This window comes from Scophthalmus maximus, chromosome 4 (genome assembly GCF_022379125.1).
Source record: "Scophthalmus maximus strain ysfricsl-2021 chromosome 4, ASM2237912v1, whole genome shotgun sequence".
Lineage (NCBI taxonomy): Eukaryota > Metazoa > Chordata > Actinopteri > Pleuronectiformes > Scophthalmidae > Scophthalmus > Scophthalmus maximus.
This window is the reverse complement of record NC_061518.1, coordinates 13,713,766-13,735,157: the sequence shown is the minus strand read 5'-3', so window position 1 is coordinate 13,735,157 and position 21,392 is coordinate 13,713,766. Positions and strand designations below refer to the sequence as shown.

Sequence of the window (21,392 nt, the reverse complement as noted above, 5' to 3'; positions counted from 1 at the left end):
TGAACAGCCAACTCTGTCTTAGTCCATCGTTCCTATTTAGAAAGTCAATATATTTCCTCCAGTATAGGAAGGTGAATCACGTCCTCATTATTTTCTCAATTGATTGATTCGATCCTTGTTTGGTTTGTAAAATGGTGCAAACAATAAAATATTATGAACATATTTGTCATTTGTTTTCTGTCAATAGACTATTCAATTAATTGATTTTTTTCAGCTATACTTGTATTATACCAATCATCTTTTCATAATTATTCAATTTTTTTGTGTGCAAAAATCTTATTATGTAAAAGAAAACTACAGATGACAAATAGATGTAGTGGGTTATGAATTGTTTACCTCAAAATGATATAACCCTGGAAGTATAAACGTAGTATGGAAAGAAAATGCTCAAGTAAAGTAGAAGTACCTTGGACTTTTACATAAGTACAGTAACTGAGTAAGTAGCACTTAGTTACATTCCACTATTGGTTATAATACGGGCACAAATAAATTTACGTATAACTTAAAATATACAATGCTGATTATTATTTTTTATTCATCTTCTATGATTTTCAGTTATCGGTTTAAGATTCAAGATTCAGTACTTAATTGCTATATCAACAAAGTTAACTGGAATTTATCTTGGGGAGCTTACCGAAACAAAGACAAGAAAAATACGCACTCAGAATACATGAAAGAGTATGATACATATAAATCAATAAAATCTAACCCCTTTAAAAAACAGAATAATACATCCTTAAACCAATGTTAAAACTAGCAACGTGTCACCATGTATAAGAAATAGTACATCATCCAATTCCAATGTACGTTAATGCAGATATAATTTTTCTCAATTCTCAATAGAACTGGATGGTTCAAGGCCTTCCACATGTTATCAGGTTGAAGTCAGTTAGAGCTCCAATGGGAATTATCTGATGTAACCCAATGCTATTGATTAGTAAGTCCTGAGGTGAGGTTTATGTTGGTGACATAGGTAAAAGCAAACGTGTTGCTGAAGGAGCTTTAACTCCATAATGTCCTTTTAAAAATGAATTTGTGAAATACCTTCATTATCCCACTGAACATTTTAGAAGTGTTCTGTATCTACCTCAAATCATCCAAGCAAATTATATCAAAGAATGCAATGGTTTATGGTTGATAGAGTAACTCACACTATATTGTCGACATGGTCCCAATACTAATATTCTCCATGAGGAATCTTGTTCCTGAGATAGACATCAGCGCAGTTTCAATCTCAAATATTGTATACATCTAATCTTCCAAAAAGGATTCCTCTGGAAGCTTTTCATTCCAATTCAGGAATCAGGATAGATTCTGATTAGGGATCAGGATAGATTCTGATAGAAAAAATGTGCGTTATATTTTTATTGTTTAATATCAAGCGTCCATGGAAGGTAAAGTCCCTTTTGTCCATATTGAAGTGTCCGAGGTTTGAAAGGAAATATTATACCTTGTCTAAATTAAATCCAGATCACTTTGAACCACAGCTTTTTTATTCTTGCCACCTGAAACAGCATGTTGTGGTAGTAACTCTTAATAGCCACAAGATGGCCTTATAGAGCCCCGCGCCCCGTGTTCCTGTCATTTTTCCATGATCCCCATACAACCACTAAAAGACTCTCTCTGTATCTCGGAGGAGGGTTTTGCCACAGAATGCGACAAATTTGAAAGTGTGCTCGTTTCTTGTGAGAAAATTGTCGTTTGTTTGGTATGTTTAAAAGCCAAACATGGAGTCTAGTCAAAGTGGCGTGTGTGTCCCTTGCTGGTTTTTCTGCCAGTGTCCCATCTCCGGCCTCTTGTAGTATCTCCGGCTCTCCCCTCACTCGGTCCTGCAGCTGCCACTGAAGTTACCATTAGCAACTGGGCAGCGCCCGACCCAACACACAACACTTCCGCGGATGTCCCGGGCAACACGGTAGGTGGAACTCCACGGGTTGTTTCTGTACCGACTTTAAAGACCGTCACATACACTAGCTGTAGACACGAACTCTCTTGATTGCGTGTGTTTTCTGCGAGTTTGTCACTGTCTTTGCGGCTCGCTAGCCGGCTAGCTGAACGCGCTAGCTAACATTGTCAATAAGCTCAGTGTCGAGCAGCTGAGTGGCGCTAGCTTGTGAGTGGGAGCTGCGGCTGCCCAGAGCACTGGACCAATAACCGCCTTACGTGAAGCAGGGGCCACTTCGTGGGAGTGTGTGCCATCTCAGTAATCATCGACAATGTCCAACTCTTATCCAACTGTATATATCGACAGTTCGATGTGGCGTGGCTTTGTTATCTGACCAGCACAGCACGGCTAGGTAACTGTTCGTGTACGTGTGTGTACGTGTGTGTGTACGTGTACGTGTACGTGTACGTGCTGTCAGCCTGGTCAGTGTGTTTGTTTGAGATCTGGTTACAAAGGTAATGCAGGTGCTCAGACACGCACACACACTGTGGTGAGAGAGGTGAGGCACAGAGCCAGCTTCGGCCAGCCACTCCTCTAACATTACCATAAACTCTTCCCCCCACAAATACAGGTTCTTGATGTCATTATTGATTAATCTGCTCAACCACATTGGGGCACAACCAGATAAGATAAGTAAACGCTGTTCATGCTCCAGATCAATGCAGCGTTCACCCTCCATTGGATCATTCTGTCCATGGAATGCCAAAAAATTAGACAATAGTACAAAACTCCAGGTATACAATACATGAAGGTGACTAATCAGTTCATCGACTGGTCGTCGCTGCTCTAATTCTGTGGTCAGCTGTGGGCCCAAACAACATTTACACAGATGACGGAAATTCACGCAGCAGTTACAGGCTCATGAAAGTCAGATCAGGAAACCACCTGATCAGGTAGGGTGAGTGTTGGTTGGCCCTCAGGCGAGCTCAGCTGCACAGTATTTCATATTCATGTGCGTGAACAAGTAGCACTGGATCAAGAATGAATCTTAAAATGTTATTAGATGGGTTGTTGCCAGTTGTTGATTTTCTGTGCAGTTTTTTTTTGTACAAAAATGCTACTCAATTAGTGTTAAACACACAGGCTGCAGAGATGGAGATCCCGTTTACTCTTGGTGGGATATCTGAGGAATGGCATGCTAACTATGTAGCAGGACACAATGTAAGTGGTTGGCAGAGACTCCAGTCACTGGAGCTGGGAGATGAATGACACTGGCAAGTTACTGTCTACGGTTTTGTTTATAGATTATAGGATTGTTATATAGATTTAATCTTGTCTTATCCTGTCCTGATCACATATATAAATATATATATATATATATACTAAAGAGATTAAAATGATTCTCTGAATTTATTTCATGAAGCGACAGTGATCGTAACCCAGAATATATATGTTGTATTAACAAATTGTGAATTTGTAGGTGTCAAACAGCTTTAATAGTCTGTTTATAATTTTTTATTTTTTTTATTTTTTACAGGTAAACTCACACAGATTTCCAGTAAAGGCCTTGACAGACAAGTGGATCATAGGCTCTTAGGAGGTTAGACTTGGCAGGCCATGGTTCACACCTGATGTCACAGTGAATGGCACTACCATGTTGCCAGGCGTCGGTGTGTTTGGCACAGGGAGCACAGCCCGGGTGCTGGTCCCATTGTTGAAAGCTGAAGGCTTTGATGTTCATGCACTCTGGGGGCGAAGCGATGAGGAAGCGCGCTGCCTGGCCAAGGAGCTTGGAATTCCGTTTCACACCAGCCGATCTGATGATGTCCTGCTGCACCAAGAGGTTGACCTTGTGTGCATCTATATTCCACCCTCGATGACGAGGCAGATTGCTGTCAAAGCACTGGGTAAGAGCTGGTGACCAAACATACACCTTTACTAAAATTAAGACATTTTTCCTCTTGCTAGACTGCCCTGTCCAAAAACTGTGGGTACATAGACTTGCACTTCTACTCTTAACATCTGTGCTTTGCTTACATTTATGCTGCCAATCTATCACAAGCCATAAAACATACAGGACCAAATTTAAAAAATCACTGAATATTGGTGGATATTTTTTTGTTTTATTTTTTACTTTTTACAAAACAGGATTCAGTAATTGGGTGATTGATGACACTCAAATAAGCTCAGATTTCTTCTTTCACACCAGTTTCAGGTCCATATTTCAGATTCACACATACTTCAAATGTGACCAGACTCAGCTGGGCGTAGCAGGTCGGCTGTGGAGCAGATATGATGTTTTTGACTATGATGATGATAGTAACTGAATGTGACTGCATTCTTCTGTAACACATTTCTCTGGGTTTATGCTCGAGATGTGATTAATGTTGATCATCCTAATGATATCATCTGATGAGGAAGAAAACCATATCAAAAGTGAAGAGACATAAATTAGAATTTTCCCACATCTCGCCTTTGTTTACAACACACCAAAACAAGCACAATCAAACCACTGTTGTATCAGAGGGAAGTAGACCTGTAAAGTTAACTTACTGTATCTGATGGAATTCTTGTGTTGACTTCAACTTCCTGTTTCAGTTACAACTTCCTGAGCGGGCCCCACCAAAGCACTTGTCCACGACCCTAACTCCACAGAGTGAAGAAGGCTCCACTCTGTGGAGCCGATCTCCATACATAAAAACTGTCCACACCCTCTGATATCATATGTGGTGACGGGATACTGTTGACTTTTTGTTTATTCTTACCGACCCGGAGGAAATGATCAGCTCTGCAGTATGCCCAACCACGGATACATCAAGTCCACACCATACCTTCAAATTATATTTAATATACTATAACTATAAGTTAAATACTAAAACAGTTTACACTAAGTTTGCCATTTTCCATCTAGCTTAAACAAACAGCCCTGAAATAAACCCTACCTTCTTTGTAAAGAGGCGTTGAATCAGTCTCATGGTCACTTTGGAGGGTCCAAGTTCATACTGAAAGCTGGAAGTTAGTCTAATTTAATCAAATCAGTGATATAAATGGAGGTGGCAGCTGAGTGTATGTCAAACATACTGTTAATTGTGTGTACAACTTAGTAACTAAAGGCAGACTAAGAAACACAGTGATTGAGCATGACACTAACCCCTTTTACCTGCAACATATAATTCAAGAATGAAGAAGGAGGAGAGGAACATCAACCGTTTAACAACTAAGAATCTTTGAGAGTGCATCTTTCAAATTAAACATTTTTAGTATTGTCATTGTCTTTGCCACAAATGCCATTGATAAAAATAACCCCAACCTTCCGTCTCTCCCTCTCTCCCTCTCTCGGCAGGTATAGGTAAGAACGTTGTGTGTGAGAAAGCTGCAACTGCTGTGGATTCGTTTAAGATGGTGACCGCTGCCAGATACTATCCCCAGCTGCTCAGCATTATGGGTAATACCCTGCGCTTCCTGCCAGCTTTTGTTGCAATGCACCAACTGTTGGTGGAGGGGTACGTCGGTGAAATGCAGGTGTGCGATGTTCGGGTGTACGGCCCAAGCCTCCTGAATCAGTCGTACGGCTGGACCTGTGAGGAGCTGATGGGAGGAGGTGGTCTGCACACCGTCGGCTCTGCCATCATCGACCTGTTAAGTTACCTGACTGGTGCTCGAGCCCATCGGGTGCATGGCTTACTACGGACCTTTGTGCAACAAAACAGTTTGATCCGTGGCATCCGCCGCGTCACCAGCGACGATTTTTGTTTCTTCCAAATGTTGATGGGTGGAACTGGGTCAAGTTCTGGGGGCGTGTGTTGCACTGTGACGCTGAACTTCAACATGCCAGGGTCGTTTGTGCACGAGGTCATGGTTGTTGGATCAGCTGGGCGGTTGGTCGCCAGGGGGACAGAACTGTATGGTCAACGCAACGGCAGTAAAGGTGAGGAGCTGTTGCTAGGCGACAGTGGATGGGTGGGACCTGAGGTGAAAGAGATGCCGCTGCCTCACCTGCGGGGGCTGAGCTCCATGGTGAAGGCACTGAGAGAGTCTTTTCAGGCCCACGAGGAGCGCAGGTCATGGGCACAAGGACCAGTTGCCATGGCACCGACATTTGAGGACGGTCTGTATGTGCAGACGGTGGTGGAGGCTGTGAAGCGGTCCAGCTCTAGTGGAGAATGGGAGTGTGTGGAGATCATGAGTCAGGAGCCAGATCCCAACCATAACTTGTGTGAGGCTCTGCAGAGAAATAAGAACTAAATATATTTATGCAACCAGTGCAACTACTACATGTCTGACAAAACTGGTCTCCGAATGTTGCTCCTCTACTTCTGCTGCTCTGGCAGTTTACCTAACACATGACTACTTTGCATTAACACATTCTGTCACAGTTTGAACAGAAGAGAATTTAACTGTGTTTTAGATGTTTGTACCCTCACAGTTGCTATTTGTTTGTACACTAAATTGTCTTCCACAGCTCCATTATTCTGATTCTGAACAGAAAAATGTGATAAAAGCTCTGTACTTGGTTTACGTGTGCCAAAGTCTACCATGCCAAAAAAGTAGACAACAATTCTTTTAGACATAATCCACAATGATCAGATATTTTTTTGCTTATTGATACCTAATGTTGTGGCGTGATGGCGTCATGACTGCAAATTCCCTGCCAGATAAGGCAGATCTATTTCACCTGTCAGTAACGCACTACACCTATGTCAAATATTGGCTGAAATCAAAACGGAGTGGTTCTCAAGAACAATTGAATATCTGAGCTTAGAATTTCTTTTCACTTTAAGCAGTTTGTTTGGGTACGTGAATGTAGAAAGAAAAAAAATGAGTACAGTATCCTTGTTATATGCCAGAATGTTTTTTTCAGTTTTTAGTTTTTTTATAGGAGTTTTTAGGAAAATGAACAGACCAGGGGACAAAGTGTCGATCCCAGACCTGGTGCACAAGCATATACACATTACTGGCTTCAAACTGCCCTTTGCTCAATTTTCCAATTTTTGAGAATCACAAGGATTAGTAAATAGTCACAAACAAGTGTGTGTGTGAGGTTAAAATCGTACTTTAGGTTTACAGTCCAACTGAAAACATTTGAATCTTTACTGAAAATGTCATTTATATGTTCATAAATATGTTGATGTTAATGTATTCCCAACACCAATAGCACCTTGTTCTGAATGGAAGTGTTCACCACAAACATGAATGTAAATTTAAATCATGTGGATGATTTGACTAACAAAGTCCTCTCACTGACTGCAGCGTGATCACTCTGTCAGAACTCAGATATTGTCCAGTGGAGATCAACCTCTGAGCTTCAGAATAAGAATAGTGGAGCGGTGTAGAATTTTTTTTTAAAAAGAAAGTCTGTAATACTAAGCATAAATTTAAAATGCTCAAAGCATTGTTAGAAGGGCTTGTAGGTTTTTTTTAATCTTACAAACTGCCATGACATGATACCAGGGATTGAGCGAAATAAGCTATGTAGGGAAAGGAATAATAAAGTCTGATTTGTAGCATTGTCCCTCAAAATGCCCATTTCTTTAAGTGGTACTTCATTTTAATCGTAGCTTTGAGTATCACTCAAACCCTATCATATAGGAAAAGCTGTAGAACGTTGGAGTTTCCTGCTTCACAGACGGGGCAGCTGTGGGGAGCTGGAGTGGACTCCGGTAGTGTCAAGTTGTTATGGTCAAAACAACATCTAAACCCCTCAAACCACACCTGCATCATATTCATATTTTCAGCTATAAATTCATCAAAATAAAACTTCTAAATGAAAACATCACTTTAAGCAGATTTTAGGATTCCATGTCATTCCAACAGACAAATCATTTGGACAGAGGTGAAATGCCCCAGAGGGATTTATGGGATTGTTTGGTACCTGTTTTTCAACCACTGACACTGACTGAAGGAGGAAACTACCGTCTTTCAACAGCCGCTTGTCAAATTTACACATAGGACAGATTGTAGGTGGAGAAACATGTTCAATCTTTTTACATTAGCAGAAACAGGCTTTGTCCTGGAAAGTGACCTTTTATTGTTTAACCGTCAAAGTTTTAGATACAAATCCTGAGTTAAAATGTTTAAGGAGTTTGTTTAAATGTCTGAACCATTGGGGTAATTTTATGTTTTACAAGATCTAGTTTCATAAGGTCTATGCATTTAAAGTTATTACAGATGTTTAAATCCTGACAGCAGTCGTCCTGAAACCTTGCTGAGCTTTTCATTGAGTAGAATCACTGGACCTGACGTGCGAGAGAGTAGAAATGTGTTCCTCTCTAACGTGTTTACACAACGAGGCAGGAAGTGTGAGTTTGTGGTTGTTGTAGTCACTCACTGCATCCCACTTCTGCTGAATATCCTAAAAAATATTAAAGGCAGATGTACTGCTTTGGTCTGATTGGTCAGCCTCCTTCTTAGACCCACGCAGGATCTGCATATAAGGACATGTACACGTTACACGCTTTACCTCACGCTATTCCAACAGTGCTTCACAAAAAAAAAGTTTACATTTAGTGTTTTTTAAGACATTTGCTTGCAGGATGTTCCACAACCCACCACTATTAAGATACATTCCAACTGAGTTTGCATCGTCTCTTACGAGTTGTATTTATTTTGTTTTTTTGCACTGATAACTGATAAAATGCCACCGATTTAATATGCAGTGTGATGCTTGTACCAGCTAGCTCACTGCAAAAAAAATAATTTACATTTGTCTGTGTAAGGAAAGCTTTACGTATTTATTTATGTTGATTTGGAGAAAGTTTCCCTTTGTTCATTCTGTGTGAATTTCTGTTTAAAGCTGTAATATTTATCTTGTTTGCTTTAGTGTTGTTTTAATTGATAACATGGCTTTTTGAGCACAATGTGTTGTGTCTAAGTTGGGTAACTGTACAACTCAATCTGCCAGACAACAATTTTCTTTAATAAATACAATTGTCCTCATACAGTGCCTTTTGTAAGACCTTGGTTTATTAATTCTGTAGCAGAACATTTTTTACTTGTACTTGCCAGCTAAGTCCTTGGGTGTTTGAACCTGTTGATAAAATGTTCACTATCTTTTGATACAATACAATTCTATACTGAGAGGAACATTGCACTAAATCACACCATTTTTTTAACATAATCCAGTATTTTGTAGATCAAATGTTCCTGCCCTGGCCAGTTGTGTTGTTATTTGAGACTGAACCAGCAGCAGGTTAAAGTTTCCCTCAGGGAATAATCACTTCAATAGCATCACTACGTCATGTTTCCTTTCTCGTCTTCATGAAGTCACTGATTCTCCCACGAAACAATATGCTGCAGTTACTGAATGAACGTACATGTTCTGTTGTAGGTTTATTAAGTACACCTCATTAACTTACATAAACATAACTTCCTTTAAACAGAATGTTACTATATCTAAGATGATTATAGCCTGTATTTAATTTTAACAGTTTACATGTTACGTAATGCAAGTTCTTCAGACTTGATGCTTTGTTAGTTAAGTGATCACCGTAAACATATAGTTTTTAAAACGTCTAGACGACAGTAGGAGTGATCAGAATGTTAGATAATCACGTGGTCCCATGCAATATTGTGTCTTTTCATGTTTACTTTTGAAGTTTAAAAAATAATTTTTCTATATATTTGGTTAAACTAAAATATTAAAACTCAATTACATTTCTTTGTCCTAATAGTTGGTAAAGACATCTTTCCTATAAATGTGCAGTTATTACTGCGTCATATTGGTACTTACCTACATCGGCCCCTAAATATCCATATCGTTGTGAAGGTGAACCTCACCCCTTTCGAAGTTATAAAAGAGGACGACCCGGATATGACATTGGCCGCTCTGATGTCAGGTTTTCTATAAATGTGTTTGGGCCATCTCAATTATGATGATATGAAAATGTAAACTCATCTCTCATTGAAATATATTTTGCTAACAGTCAATGGACAAAGCCACAACAAACTATTTTCAATCTCTAACAGTCGGCAGAGACCAGCTTTAGAAATATGTCTTCCTCCAAACTCTTACAAATCTTCAGTATAGGACCACAGCAGTTACATAAATTATAGTCAGAAGTTTGTCTAATGAAAATACTATAACATTACTGTGGTTACCCTGAGGGTTTGAAACCATCTCTCTTTCACTTTATCCTTTATTTTTTATTTTATTTTTTTTAATGTAGAAAAGAGTTGTGTTTGTTGCTGAATAAGATGTTTAGTTCAGAAGGACAATGTTGGAAGGGGTAATTTAAAAGTGTAAACCTATGTATATCTACAGAAGCAGTTTTCAGTTTTTATTTAAATGTTTTTTTATACCCACTACGGATCATAGTTTTCTACATGAGCACTGTAGGAAATTAGGTTTTATGTGAAATTTGTGAGGTTTGAAGAGAATATTTTTAAGAAAATTTTATTTCTACACAGTTTTTTATTCGATCAATACATCACTAATGTGTCAGCGCCCTGAGGAGCAGAACTGTTCTCATTAGCGCCTACTGTATTTTCTTCTGAAACTGAAAATTACAAAAGCCCAAGGTGGTAGTGGGGTCACAACTTGAATATCGTTTCTGAGAAGACAAATTGAATATGCCATTAAATTATTCCTGACAAATGTCAATGCATTGAGCACCAAAATTAAAAGTCTATTCACATCCAGTGTATTAGTATAGATGCAGGCCATAGACTGTATATAAAGATGCAGGCCCTAGGATTGTGTGAAAGTTTTTGTGATAATTGTATTAATTAAATATTTATTTATTTGGTCATATGCACCTCTCAAGCACCATATGAACTAAAAATAATAATATTCAATAACGATAACAATTTCAATGTCAAATCTAATTTTCTTAGAATTTTTCTTTTGAATTTCAATGGAGGGATAGTAAATATAGTAGGGATTTAGAACTGAAATGTCTTTAATTTTGGAAGATATTCACTTAATTTTAATTAAATCCATATTTTGAAGTCTCAGGTTAACGTAATATTGTGTTACATTGTTTCAAGAAAGGCGGAAAATTATGAACGTGTCCTTTAAATATAAAACAGTACTGCGCATGCCCAGAATATGACGTGTTTATAATCGGCCTACAATTTTACCCAGAGATCGACTTCTCAGGTTGTCCTTGTCCCCTGCTGCAGCCCGGGGGGGAAATAGTTAATAGTAAATGGTTTGTGTCATCAACGTTAAAGCATGATGTTACTTTCCTGCTCGGAGATGCGCTCGGCCACATTTTAAGACGAAGTAGAAGAGTAGAAGTTCTAGTCTTATCACAATTCTAGGCGAAGAGGCGCTGCCTGACAGGATAAACGGAGGGACAACTTCCTCCTGGCCCGGTGTTTAGGTGGCGGAAGATGGCAGACAGCGGAGCCGTGGCGGCCAGAAGATGTGACTCCGGCTCGGTGTCCTCCGTCAGCATGGACACCATCTCTGCGCTGACGGAGCTGGAGGATCTGGAGAGAGTTTACCAGCAGCTCTGCGCGGAGGAGGTTCGTATAAATCCCACCGCCAACGACCAACCTGATCGTTGGCGGTGTAAACAAACCGTCGCTTCCTTGTCGATCCTCCGCGGAAACATCGCGGACGCTGCTGCTGGATCAAAACGCAGCTGAGAAACACAACTCTAACATATGATATGTGAATGAACAAATGACAACCAAACTAATAACTTATCTTTGGGGGTTATACTTCCTGTTTTGTGGACAATGCGGAAGACCAGGGTGAAGTCAAATAATGTCCAAAAGACAACACCTGTCAAATGGCACCAACTGCTGAAGAGGTTCCAGGATGAGACTTATGTTAGGATATAAATGAATCTGATATAAATGAATCTATTTGTGATTAAATGCTGATCTGCTTTTACGAAGGAAACATAAGTCATCAAAACAAACACCCCTTCTCCAAACAGTGGTGGAATATATAACTCAATACTTTACTCAAATACTGATACTTTCCTTTTAGTTTTCTACTTCACTACATTTCATGTGGACATACTGTACTTGGACTCTACTATATTAAGTCATTTGTTTAATTGATATACTATGCATCCATAATAACACACAATCCTATACATATATGACTTATATTAGAATAGTTAAAATAATTCAAATTTAAAAAATGTGTTCCATCTCATCAACTGTGAAGATTTACTGCTTCATCATTTAACAATTTTAGTTGTTAAATTAATGTTATCATTGATCATCCATTGATTTGTTATTGTTTTTTTGTTTTTTACATTACTTCAGTACAGATCTGTACAGCCTGGATCCTTCAGCTCTTAATTCAATCATCAATGATGAATATCTTTTTTTGAGACTGTTAAAAGACAGGACTCATTTCATGTTTTGTTTTCTGTTCACTACAGAAAGAAGTGGAAGTGGAGCTGGACAGACAGATGGGGCAGGAGGGGGCCATTCACACAAAGATGCTGGCACTGCAGAGGATGGGGTACAGTTTTCACAGATTACAGGAGCTAAATAGGATCATTATTATCTCTGGTTCGAGCCCAAACCTCTACAGTCTATGATCATTACAAAACAAGATGTGTTGTGATGTGCAAAATGTGGCCTCTTTGCTTTTCAGGCCCAACCTGCAGTTGATCGCAGGAGATGCCCGTCAACTGTCTGGCATGATCACATTTACCTGCAGCCTGGCTGAAAACGTGAGCCGCAAAGTCAGACAGCTAGACCTGGCCAAGGTAAAAACACGTTAGCCTTTTTTAAAAAAAAATTTAGAAGAGGATTTCTTGGCTGTGTGGACTGATATAAGTGATGATAACATACAATCTCTTCTAATGTTACCATAATTCGTCTACACCACTCAAAAGAAATTGAACCTTAAAACCTTCATGAAGGAAGCATTTATTGGAGCACTGTTGCAATGGGCTGCATTATGCAAATTTCTTACATATACAATCTCTGCAGAGTGATTTAAATCCCAAAGAAGTTTTGAACAACGTTCTCTGTGAGGCAGTCTCTATGACCCGGCATCCAAAACAAAGAGATTTCCAGAGGCAGCATTTATCAAATGAATATTATGTTTTTGTAGACTCGGTTGTATAACGTCATCCAGCGTGCCGATGATATCCTGGATCTGAAGTTCTGCACGGACGGCGTCCAGACGGCTCTGCGCAACGAAGATTATGAACAGGCAGCTGCTCACATCCATCGATACCTTTCTCTGGACCAGTCGGTTATTGAGCTGAGCAGGCAGGGAGAAGAAAGTACGAGGCCTAGTACCTTTCTGCCATTGCACACAATACACTCTTTTACTGCAATGAAGAAGTATCTTGTTTTGTCTTTGTACAATTTTCCCTTTGAATTTGTCAGTTCCCACTGCACTGTATGTTACTCTATAGTGTTGAATCTATTCCTGTGCCTGTATACGTTTTTGCCGTCACTGGACAGACTCTTGTCCCCACAGGCAGTGCTGTGGATGCCAGTCTGGTCATGCTGCAGGAGGCAGAACAGAAACTAAAGGTCATAGTTGCTGAGAAGCTTGACGAAGCTGTGGCTGCAGTTGACCTTGCGCAGGTGGAAAGGTTTTTCAAGATCTTCCCTCTGCTGGGCCTCCACCAGCAGGGCCTGGCTCGCTTCGGTCAATATCTCTGCAGTCAGGTCAGTAGGAAACTCCACGAGACACGCTCAAGCGTGGGAGAGGCTGCCACTTTTAATTCCTCAAAGAGTATAAAGAGTTTCCTCTCTGCTCTTATTCTTCTACCACCACTTTTGTGTTTTCAGTCCTGTGTAGTTTTTAATGTAGAGTCCAGGATATTGGAAAATTGGGGCCAGGGGTAAATTAATGGATAATTAGTTTATGGTGCTCATCCATTATGTTTTTATGGATTTCTTAACACTGCAATATTGTATCCCCTAGTTGTTTCGGTATTTTTTTGAAACATAGATGGCGATTCTGCATCCATTATTAGAACTTGTGTATTCTTTCTATTGAAATAACAGATTTAGAGAAAAGTGTATCTTTAGTTGAGATGCAGACTGCCTTAGTCCATGTTCCTGTTATTTACTGTCTACTGGAAGATGGGGTCTCCTCACTGTTTGTCGCTTGTAAATTCAAACTTGTAATTTGAGTTTATCCTGATGTTACAGTCGTATTTTGAGTGTCAGCTAAATGCTAAAATTTGGAGAATTTTTTTTTCTCATCCTGAAATACATGTGTCTGTCTGCTATATTAACAAGGTGAGAAGGCGTTTGGAGACATGTTTTGGTTACGTGGGATCGCTAAACCAGATATCTTTGTCTTTTAGACAGATATAGTCCCAGATATGTTACAGTAAACCATTTTGATCCTGATCGTACAATGTTCATAATTTTTCTGTCTGTATTTTGTCACACTCACTCACAGCTTGCCTTCAAAGCTGAGGAGAACCTGCTTCTAGCTACAGGAGGAGACCTGGGTGAGAAGAGAGCACTGCTGGTATTTGCAGACACTCTGACTCTGCTGTTGGAAGGTGAGAACACATGCCTGATACTCAGTGTGTCTCTGTACATTTTTATTTTTTAGCTTTGTGTTGACTCCACTGATTCACTGGAGTGTGTTTACAGGCATTGCTCGTGTCATCGAGACTCATCAGCCTATAGTGGAGACGTATTACGGTCCAGGGCATCTGTACACGCTCATCACTCATCTGCAGCAGGAATGTGACCGACAGGCTCAGAAAATAGTCGACAAGTTCATCCAGCAGAGAGGATACCACAACAAGGTTAGAATGACATCTGGGCCCTGTTCCTCGAAAACGACTCTACTAATTCAGTTTCTCCCATGATATGTATGTTCCTGTGTTGTTACTGTTGTCACTGTTGAACTTTTTATATTACCGGTGAATATGGTCAGACTACAGATGATGTCAGTACATGATGGGTGATAATCTTCTGACGGGCTGCTATGAAAATGAAACCTTACTGGAATCTCCCAGAAAAGAAACCTTTAATGGCACAAACTATTTTCAGCAACATTAACTTTGCATTTAATCAATTTAATAGAGTTACAAATGACCAGTTTTCGTTTTAATGTCAGATTAAATACCATTATGTTTTGGGCTCAATTTGTCTTATATTTATGTGCTTTAATCTAGTGTCTCAATCTAGACTAGTTCTTTTTTTACAAATGTATTCGTTGAAATTATTTCAACAACTCATAATGAGTTCTCCATATTCTGCCTCTTCTAATCTACATGTATAATTATAATTATATCTATATTCTTTCATTATAAATCTAAAGCTGAAGTACATTTTCCATAACGTTTCTGACAGCAAAATGTTGCTCAGAACATTTTGTCGAACGTTTTCTGCCAGCCCCCTGGTGAAGTTTCTGGAAAATGTCTGTGTGAGCCCATATGAGAATACAACAGGAAAATCTCTGGAAGACTCACGGCGGGTGAATGGGCGCTCTACTAAGGCGCCAATCCTCGCCTGAATGGTTCGGGAAATTTTCCCGCCGTTGTGAACGTGTCTGACTCAGACGATCTCCTGCTGCGTTCTTCATATGTGAACGGCAAACTCCAGACCCAATTTTCCGGACATTTTACGGAGTTCATCTCTGAAAACAGCATAAGAAAGAGAATCATTTCTACCTGCAAATGGGGTCACTTTTCATCCATCAAGTCTGGCAAAGTGGAGGCTCCCTCGAGTCACAATCTAACCGACTGTTACATTGAATCTGTCCTGTAGTTCCAGATCGTACAGAGCAGCATGATGAAGAGCGTCCCAGGGGAGATAATCGAGCCCAGGTATTCAAGTTTATCTCCGTAACATGTGGCGTTCCCCTCTATGTTTGTCTCCGTAGTGTTTTTGTTTATGCTTCTGTCTTACGTGAACAGGGAACTGGACCCAGTACTGTCAGAAGTAACCCTGATGAACGCACGGGCAGAGCTCTACCTGCGCTTTTTGCGTCGTCGCATGATGGCGGATTTTGAAGTTGAAGATGCTCAGAGCATCACACAGGGTAGATATATATTAAAATGTGATTATGTATGAAAAGATGCCTTTGTGAGATGTGATGTTTGAATGTGATTTCTGGACCCCACTCATCTTTTTTTCTTCCATATTTGAACACCCAGAGCATCATCAAAATGTGGAGAAGCTGCTGAAACATTGTCTGCTGAGCACGACAATGCAGGAGCTGATTGGCTACTATATTCCAATGGAAGAATACTACATGAGGGAGTCGGTCAACAAGGTACATTATTCCGTTTTATATTGCATTTCTTCAATATGTGTTTATCTGAAAAAATAATCTGAGAACAATGCATGTGGGGGGAAAATGAAATTGAAATTTGCCTCTCCTCCTTTTTTTAACTGTCCATAATACGCCTGACGGTGTGAAAAAGGAATGCAACACTAAAATAAGCTTTTATCTCTGTGTGAATTAAAATTTTTCTTTAATTTTATTGTTGTTTTATACTTTTGTGAAGTAATTTGTAACCTTTAAAAGAACAGTGCTGTACAAATGAAGTGTATTATTATAGTTATCATTTTATTAATTTGGTGTTGTACTGTTGTAGTTGATAAACACCAATTTAGACAATGAAAGAACCATGTAACCCTCTTAAAAACAGAATTCAACACATGTAAATAACATGAAAACAGTGTTATGTTTGGTGTTGTTATTATTTTATAAGAAATCCAAGTGTTATATGCCTAAATAATATTGTATTAGGATGTAAAGCCTACTTATCAGAATGAGTAAAGCTTCATAAAATAAAATGATTTTTCCTCCCCAGGCTGTTGCCATGGATACATATGAAAAGGGACAGCTGACCTCCAGCATGGTGGATGACTGTTTCTACATTGTGAAGAAGTGTATCAGCAGAGCTTTGTCCAGCTCCAGCATCGACTGCCTGTGTGCCATGATCAACCACGCAAACTCTGTGCTGGAGTCTGATTTCAGGTGCTCACCACTCTCTCTCTCTGCCCCGGTGACTGAAGGCAAATTACTTTAACAGCCTATTGTACAGTAATGATTCGGTCCCAAGCTTTTTAGAGGCATATACACTAGACGGTTGATCTCTGTAACCGTGATCACTATAAGAGGGTACCATTGTTTGTTTTTTTGATTTTGTGTTTTTTTTTTTTTTTTTTTTACATCTCATTCATGTATTTGCCTCCTCCTGCCCCGTCCCTCTCTCTTCACCTGTCAGGGAGGTGTTGTACAATAAGCTGCGTCAGGGCTTCCCGGCTACGACGCTTCAGGACATCCAGCGTGGTGTCAGCAGCGCAGTCAGTATGATGCAGAGCAGCCTGCAACAGGGCAAGTTCAACACTATGAGCATCGAGAGCGCTGAACACGCCAAGGCTGCGTTTCTGGTAAGGAAGCATGGAGAGTTACACTCATAGACACTCACATACACACACACACACACACACACACACACACATACACACTCACACACTTTGCTTTTAGACAGTGAAGGTTAGTCTGTCAATGATAAAAATTAAGTTTTAGGGACATGATTTCATGTTGCAGTCATAACACAGCAGTCAGAGAAGGATGGATTCAATGGAAAGTGTACAAAATGTACTGTAACCTGAATGTTCGTTAAGTCTAATATTTGTTGCGCATGTTTTTTTTCGCATTATGTCACCACTGAGGACTGTGAAGCAAAAACCTGTTTGTGTTACTTTCTATAATCCTGACACACGCACAGTGACATATTTGTGAATCTCTGGGGCTCGAGCAGTTCTCTTTTATAAAATGATGCGAGTAGCTGAAAAGTTAAATCTTCCACCAAAATGCAAAAGTGTTTCCAGGAGAAGGAATACCTATAAACTGTGTCTATTTACTGAACTTTCACTTATAGTTGTGGAGTTGGTCAGGCACCTGACCGCAGTGTTTGAAAAAATGTGTCCTGTGTTCTATTTTGGACTCTTCTTTAATCGTTGCTTCAGCTTTCAGGGTTTCTTTAAGAGAGCAGCTGAAATTTTAGATGAGGAATAAAATGCATGAATAACCCTCTCTAATTTGAGTAATGCAAGTAGTGTTTAAATTTTTAAAACGGCTCTCAGTTGAAAGAAGCACTACTTCAAAAACCTTTTAACCCAATTGTCAAATGTTAAATTGAAATCAGACACACTAGTTTTACCTTGGAAGCCAAAATGTTCACTTTTCCCCAAATTATATGAGAAAAATTTAAACGAAGAATGGGCAAATAATGGATGAATGTTAAAACTCATGTTATTACACTAACAGTTTATCTAACAGTCTTGTATTTTCCAACTCATTTCTTGGAAATCTTGATTTAGGTTTTTTTTAAAAGCTGATATTTAGCTGTAAATTAATAGGATATTTTTCGGGGAAAAACTCCCAATCTATTTGCTACTGATTATATGGGAGATGGATAAATTATTAATAACTAATGTTCCCATTCATTCTATTCAAATTGTTAAATATGTGACCCATCAAACAAAGAGTTACCATTATTAATTCTGAGTGTGTGGCTTCTAGGGCAGCAGGCATAAATATTTAAGAGATCAAACTAAATTACAAGTGGAAATGGGACTTGAACATTACTCCAAGTCAGTTGTGTCAGTCTCAGTGTCCCAACCGGTTCTGTCAATGAAAATATCTGTGAGGCAACCAATTACTGGAATAAACTAAGGGATTGGAGAGCTACATCATTTTGGTTCACACTTCTTTTCTTTCCATCACAGGTGACTCTTAATAACGTGGAGGTGTGTAGTGAGAACATCACGACTTTGAAGAGGAATCTAGAGGTAAGATTCACATCTTTACCAATGCTCTGCCTTTTTTCTCTGTATCACATTTATTTTAAGTAAAGCTCAACAATTCTCAACAATTTTCCTTTTTTTAATTACCTTGCAGAACGACTGCTCCAAGTTGTTCAGTCAGGGGGGCGGGTCTGGTGACCAAGCAAAGATTGAGAGCTGTTTGTCCGACCTCGTCAACACGTCCACAAAGTTCAAAGACTTCTTACAGGTTGGACACACACACACAAGCAAATACATACAGTATATATATATATATATATATATATATATATATATATATATTGAACAGTGGTTGTCAGCTGAGACTTAGATAGTAGAAGTACACAGTAGAGGGATTTTTTTTTTAGGTTATGTTTTCATCTTTTGTTTGTCTGTTTGTTAGTTAAACAGCAGGATTGCAAAAAAAAAACCTCTTAACTAATTGCCATGACATTGTGTGGAGGGGTGGGGCATCCCCCAATGAAGAACCCATTCAATTTTGGAGTGGATACAGATAAATGGGCAGCTCCAGGAAGTTTTTCTTTTTACTTTCGAGATGGGGCTTAAGCCTTGGCGGAGGTTTGCGCTCTACTGAGTGCATTTCTAGTTTTATTCATTTGACACTTGTTTACTGTGAAAGTCACAGGATAGTAAGGCGCATGCATGTTTGTTTGGTGTTCATGAGTATAATTCAGGCCCACTCATGGTACAAAGAGACTCTTTGACCATCCACTGAGTGATAAAAGTTTGATGCCCTGATGTTATTTTGTTTCACAGGAAGGTCTGACTGAGTTAAACACAACAGCAGTAAAGCCTCAGGTCAAACCTTGGATCAGCAGCTTCCTGGCAATCTCACATAACATAGAGGAGGTAATGGTCTCAGAAACCTGCACAGAAATAAAACATACGTCAATAAGACATGTCACTGCAACTGCTGGTCTTCCTCACAGGAGGAGTTCAACGATTACGAAGCTAATGATCCCTGGGTGCAGCAGCTCATTGTCAACGTGGAGCAGCTCATGGCAGAGTTCAAGGTATCTGCAACATTCGAGCAAACGCTTTGTGTGTATGTTCTCTGTTTTGAACCCTCGTCTCTGTTCTTCATCCTCACCAGACGGCCCTCTCTCCTGTCATCTACGAAACTCTCACCAGCCTGATGACCAGCTTGATATCTATCGAGATGGAGAAGACCGTCCTCAAATGCTCATTCAGCAGGGTGAGCGGCTGAGTTCAGCCACCAGGTGGCACCAAGCTCCCGGTGCATCACATCTTGTCACATCACATCATTGACACACACTGTGAAAAGCCTCCAGCGATGATTTATTAATGAATCCAGGCCTGTCGGAGGGTTGCTTCCTTCTGGCACGTTAGCAGTTCCTATTTTGAGCATTGTGTTTTTTTCCAGAAAAGCTCTAGATAAATTCTCATACTGTGTCCAACACTAAGGCTTGAATTTAAAAAATAAATCATCATTGTATAATAACATATTCAGATTTATTTTGTTTGACACCATGGTGCTCGTGTTGTTGTAGCTTGGTGGGCTGCAGTTCGATAAAGAGCTCCGGTCTCTTGTGGCGTACCTCACCACCGTGACCACCTGGACCATCAGGGATAAGTTTGCTCGTCTCACACAAATGGCCACCATCCTCAACTTGGAGCGGGTAATGAATTTATAGTTTTATCTTACCCAGTAAAGAATCTTTGACTGAGGAATCTGGTTTACACAGGCTCACTTGTTCCCATTTCCAATGCAGGTTACCGAGATCCTGGATTACTGGGGGCCTAACTCAGGCCCCCTGACATGGCGGCTGACCCCGGCGGAGGTGCGTCAGGTTCTGGCACTGCGTATTGACTTCAGAAGTGAAGACATCAAGAGGCTGAGACTGTAACTCATTAGCCAGTTTCCTGGTTATCAGTGACTGTTGTGCAGTACCCACCTTGTGATGCATTTCTCTAAAGAGCTCTGCACAATCCAGGTTTTAATCCATGTTCCTGTAAATGGATGTTGGCCGGGGCGCGGGCAAATGGCTTTGGATTTTTTTAAATATTAGTATTATTATTATTTTGGGAAACAATAAACGTTTAAATACTCTTTTAGGAGATTTCAGTCTGGTTTTCAAACTGCCTTCTGTTCCACAAAATGTCAGCCTGAATTAGAGCTTCTGCTCGTGTTTTTTTGTGCCAGAGCTTGTGGTTACGTGGCAGGAACGGCAAACTATTAGTGAACTGTAAAACATGAGAATATTCTATTAAACGTGTAATTAAAAGTGTATGTGTGTAATTGTGTCACAGTGGGAATTGGAACCTTTTAACCTGTAACTGGTGCTGAGAAACGAGGACACACTGGGACTGAGGCGTGGAGCTCTGCGGCTGTCGGAGCGGTAATGAACATCATACCCATTAAACTGACAGAAGCAGGTCAGACAGCTGATCCAGCCCAGTCATTCAATATATGAATAGCTCCTCGTCTGTGATGATGGAACACTTTTAACCTAATAAATTGAGAGTCACTGTGCGATGCTCCTGATCCCTGCCATCCGCCACATTTTACGAAGTGCTGCCCTATTGCCATTTGAGACCTGTTCCCAATCTTTTATTACATATTTCTGACACTAAATACAAAGCTGTGTGTTCACCAGGTAATGAAGCATTAAAAGATTTACATCCTCATAATATTCAGCCTTATTCCCTAGTATAACCTTATTACACTCCAGACCAAAGCGGGTCAGCATGTGTTTTTAAACCTTTGCTCGGCGGACAGCGCTGCGATCTCACGGTTTGTCGTGACCCTTTTACTTTCTCTGGT

The 21,392-nt window shown here is 39.9% G+C and overlaps 2 protein-coding genes across 3 annotated transcripts; both read left to right on the top strand.

Annotated features, from left to right (window-relative positions):
- The first annotated feature begins 1,413 nt into the window (after window positions 1-1,413).
- Window positions 1,414-8,828, top strand: gfod2 (glucose-fructose oxidoreductase domain containing 2). Of its 2 annotated transcripts, none has more exons than XM_035628682.2 (3): window positions 1,414-3,106; window positions 3,423-3,792; window positions 5,229-8,828. In XM_035628682.2, exons 2-3 carry the CDS (start codon window positions 3,540-3,542, stop codon window positions 6,128-6,130), a joined length of 1,155 nt encoding a protein of 384 aa, XP_035484575.1. In that variant the 5' UTR covers window positions 1,414-3,106; window positions 3,423-3,539; the 3' UTR covers window positions 6,131-8,828. The 2 variants fall into 2 exon arrangements, with proteins under 2 accessions (XP_035484575.1, XP_035484574.1); XM_035628681.2 differs by having other exon boundaries at window positions 1,415-1,915.
- A 2,115-nt stretch (window positions 8,829-10,943) lies between these two features.
- Window positions 10,944-20,856, top strand: cog4 (component of oligomeric golgi complex 4). Its single transcript, XM_035628992.2, has 19 exons — window positions 10,944-11,353; window positions 12,229-12,311; window positions 12,447-12,561; window positions 12,912-13,086; window positions 13,287-13,480; window positions 14,226-14,331; window positions 14,426-14,583; window positions 15,551-15,609; window positions 15,700-15,824; window positions 15,940-16,058; window positions 16,603-16,769; window positions 17,020-17,185; window positions 18,530-18,592; window positions 18,702-18,815; window positions 19,364-19,456; window positions 19,537-19,620; window positions 19,701-19,802; window positions 20,119-20,247; window positions 20,341-20,856. The coding sequence occupies exons 1-19, from the start codon at window positions 11,219-11,221 to the stop codon at window positions 20,473-20,475; spliced, it is 2,322 nt and encodes a 773-aa protein (XP_035484885.1). The 5' UTR covers window positions 10,944-11,218; the 3' UTR covers window positions 20,476-20,856.
- The last annotated feature ends 536 nt before the right edge of the window (window positions 20,857-21,392 follow it).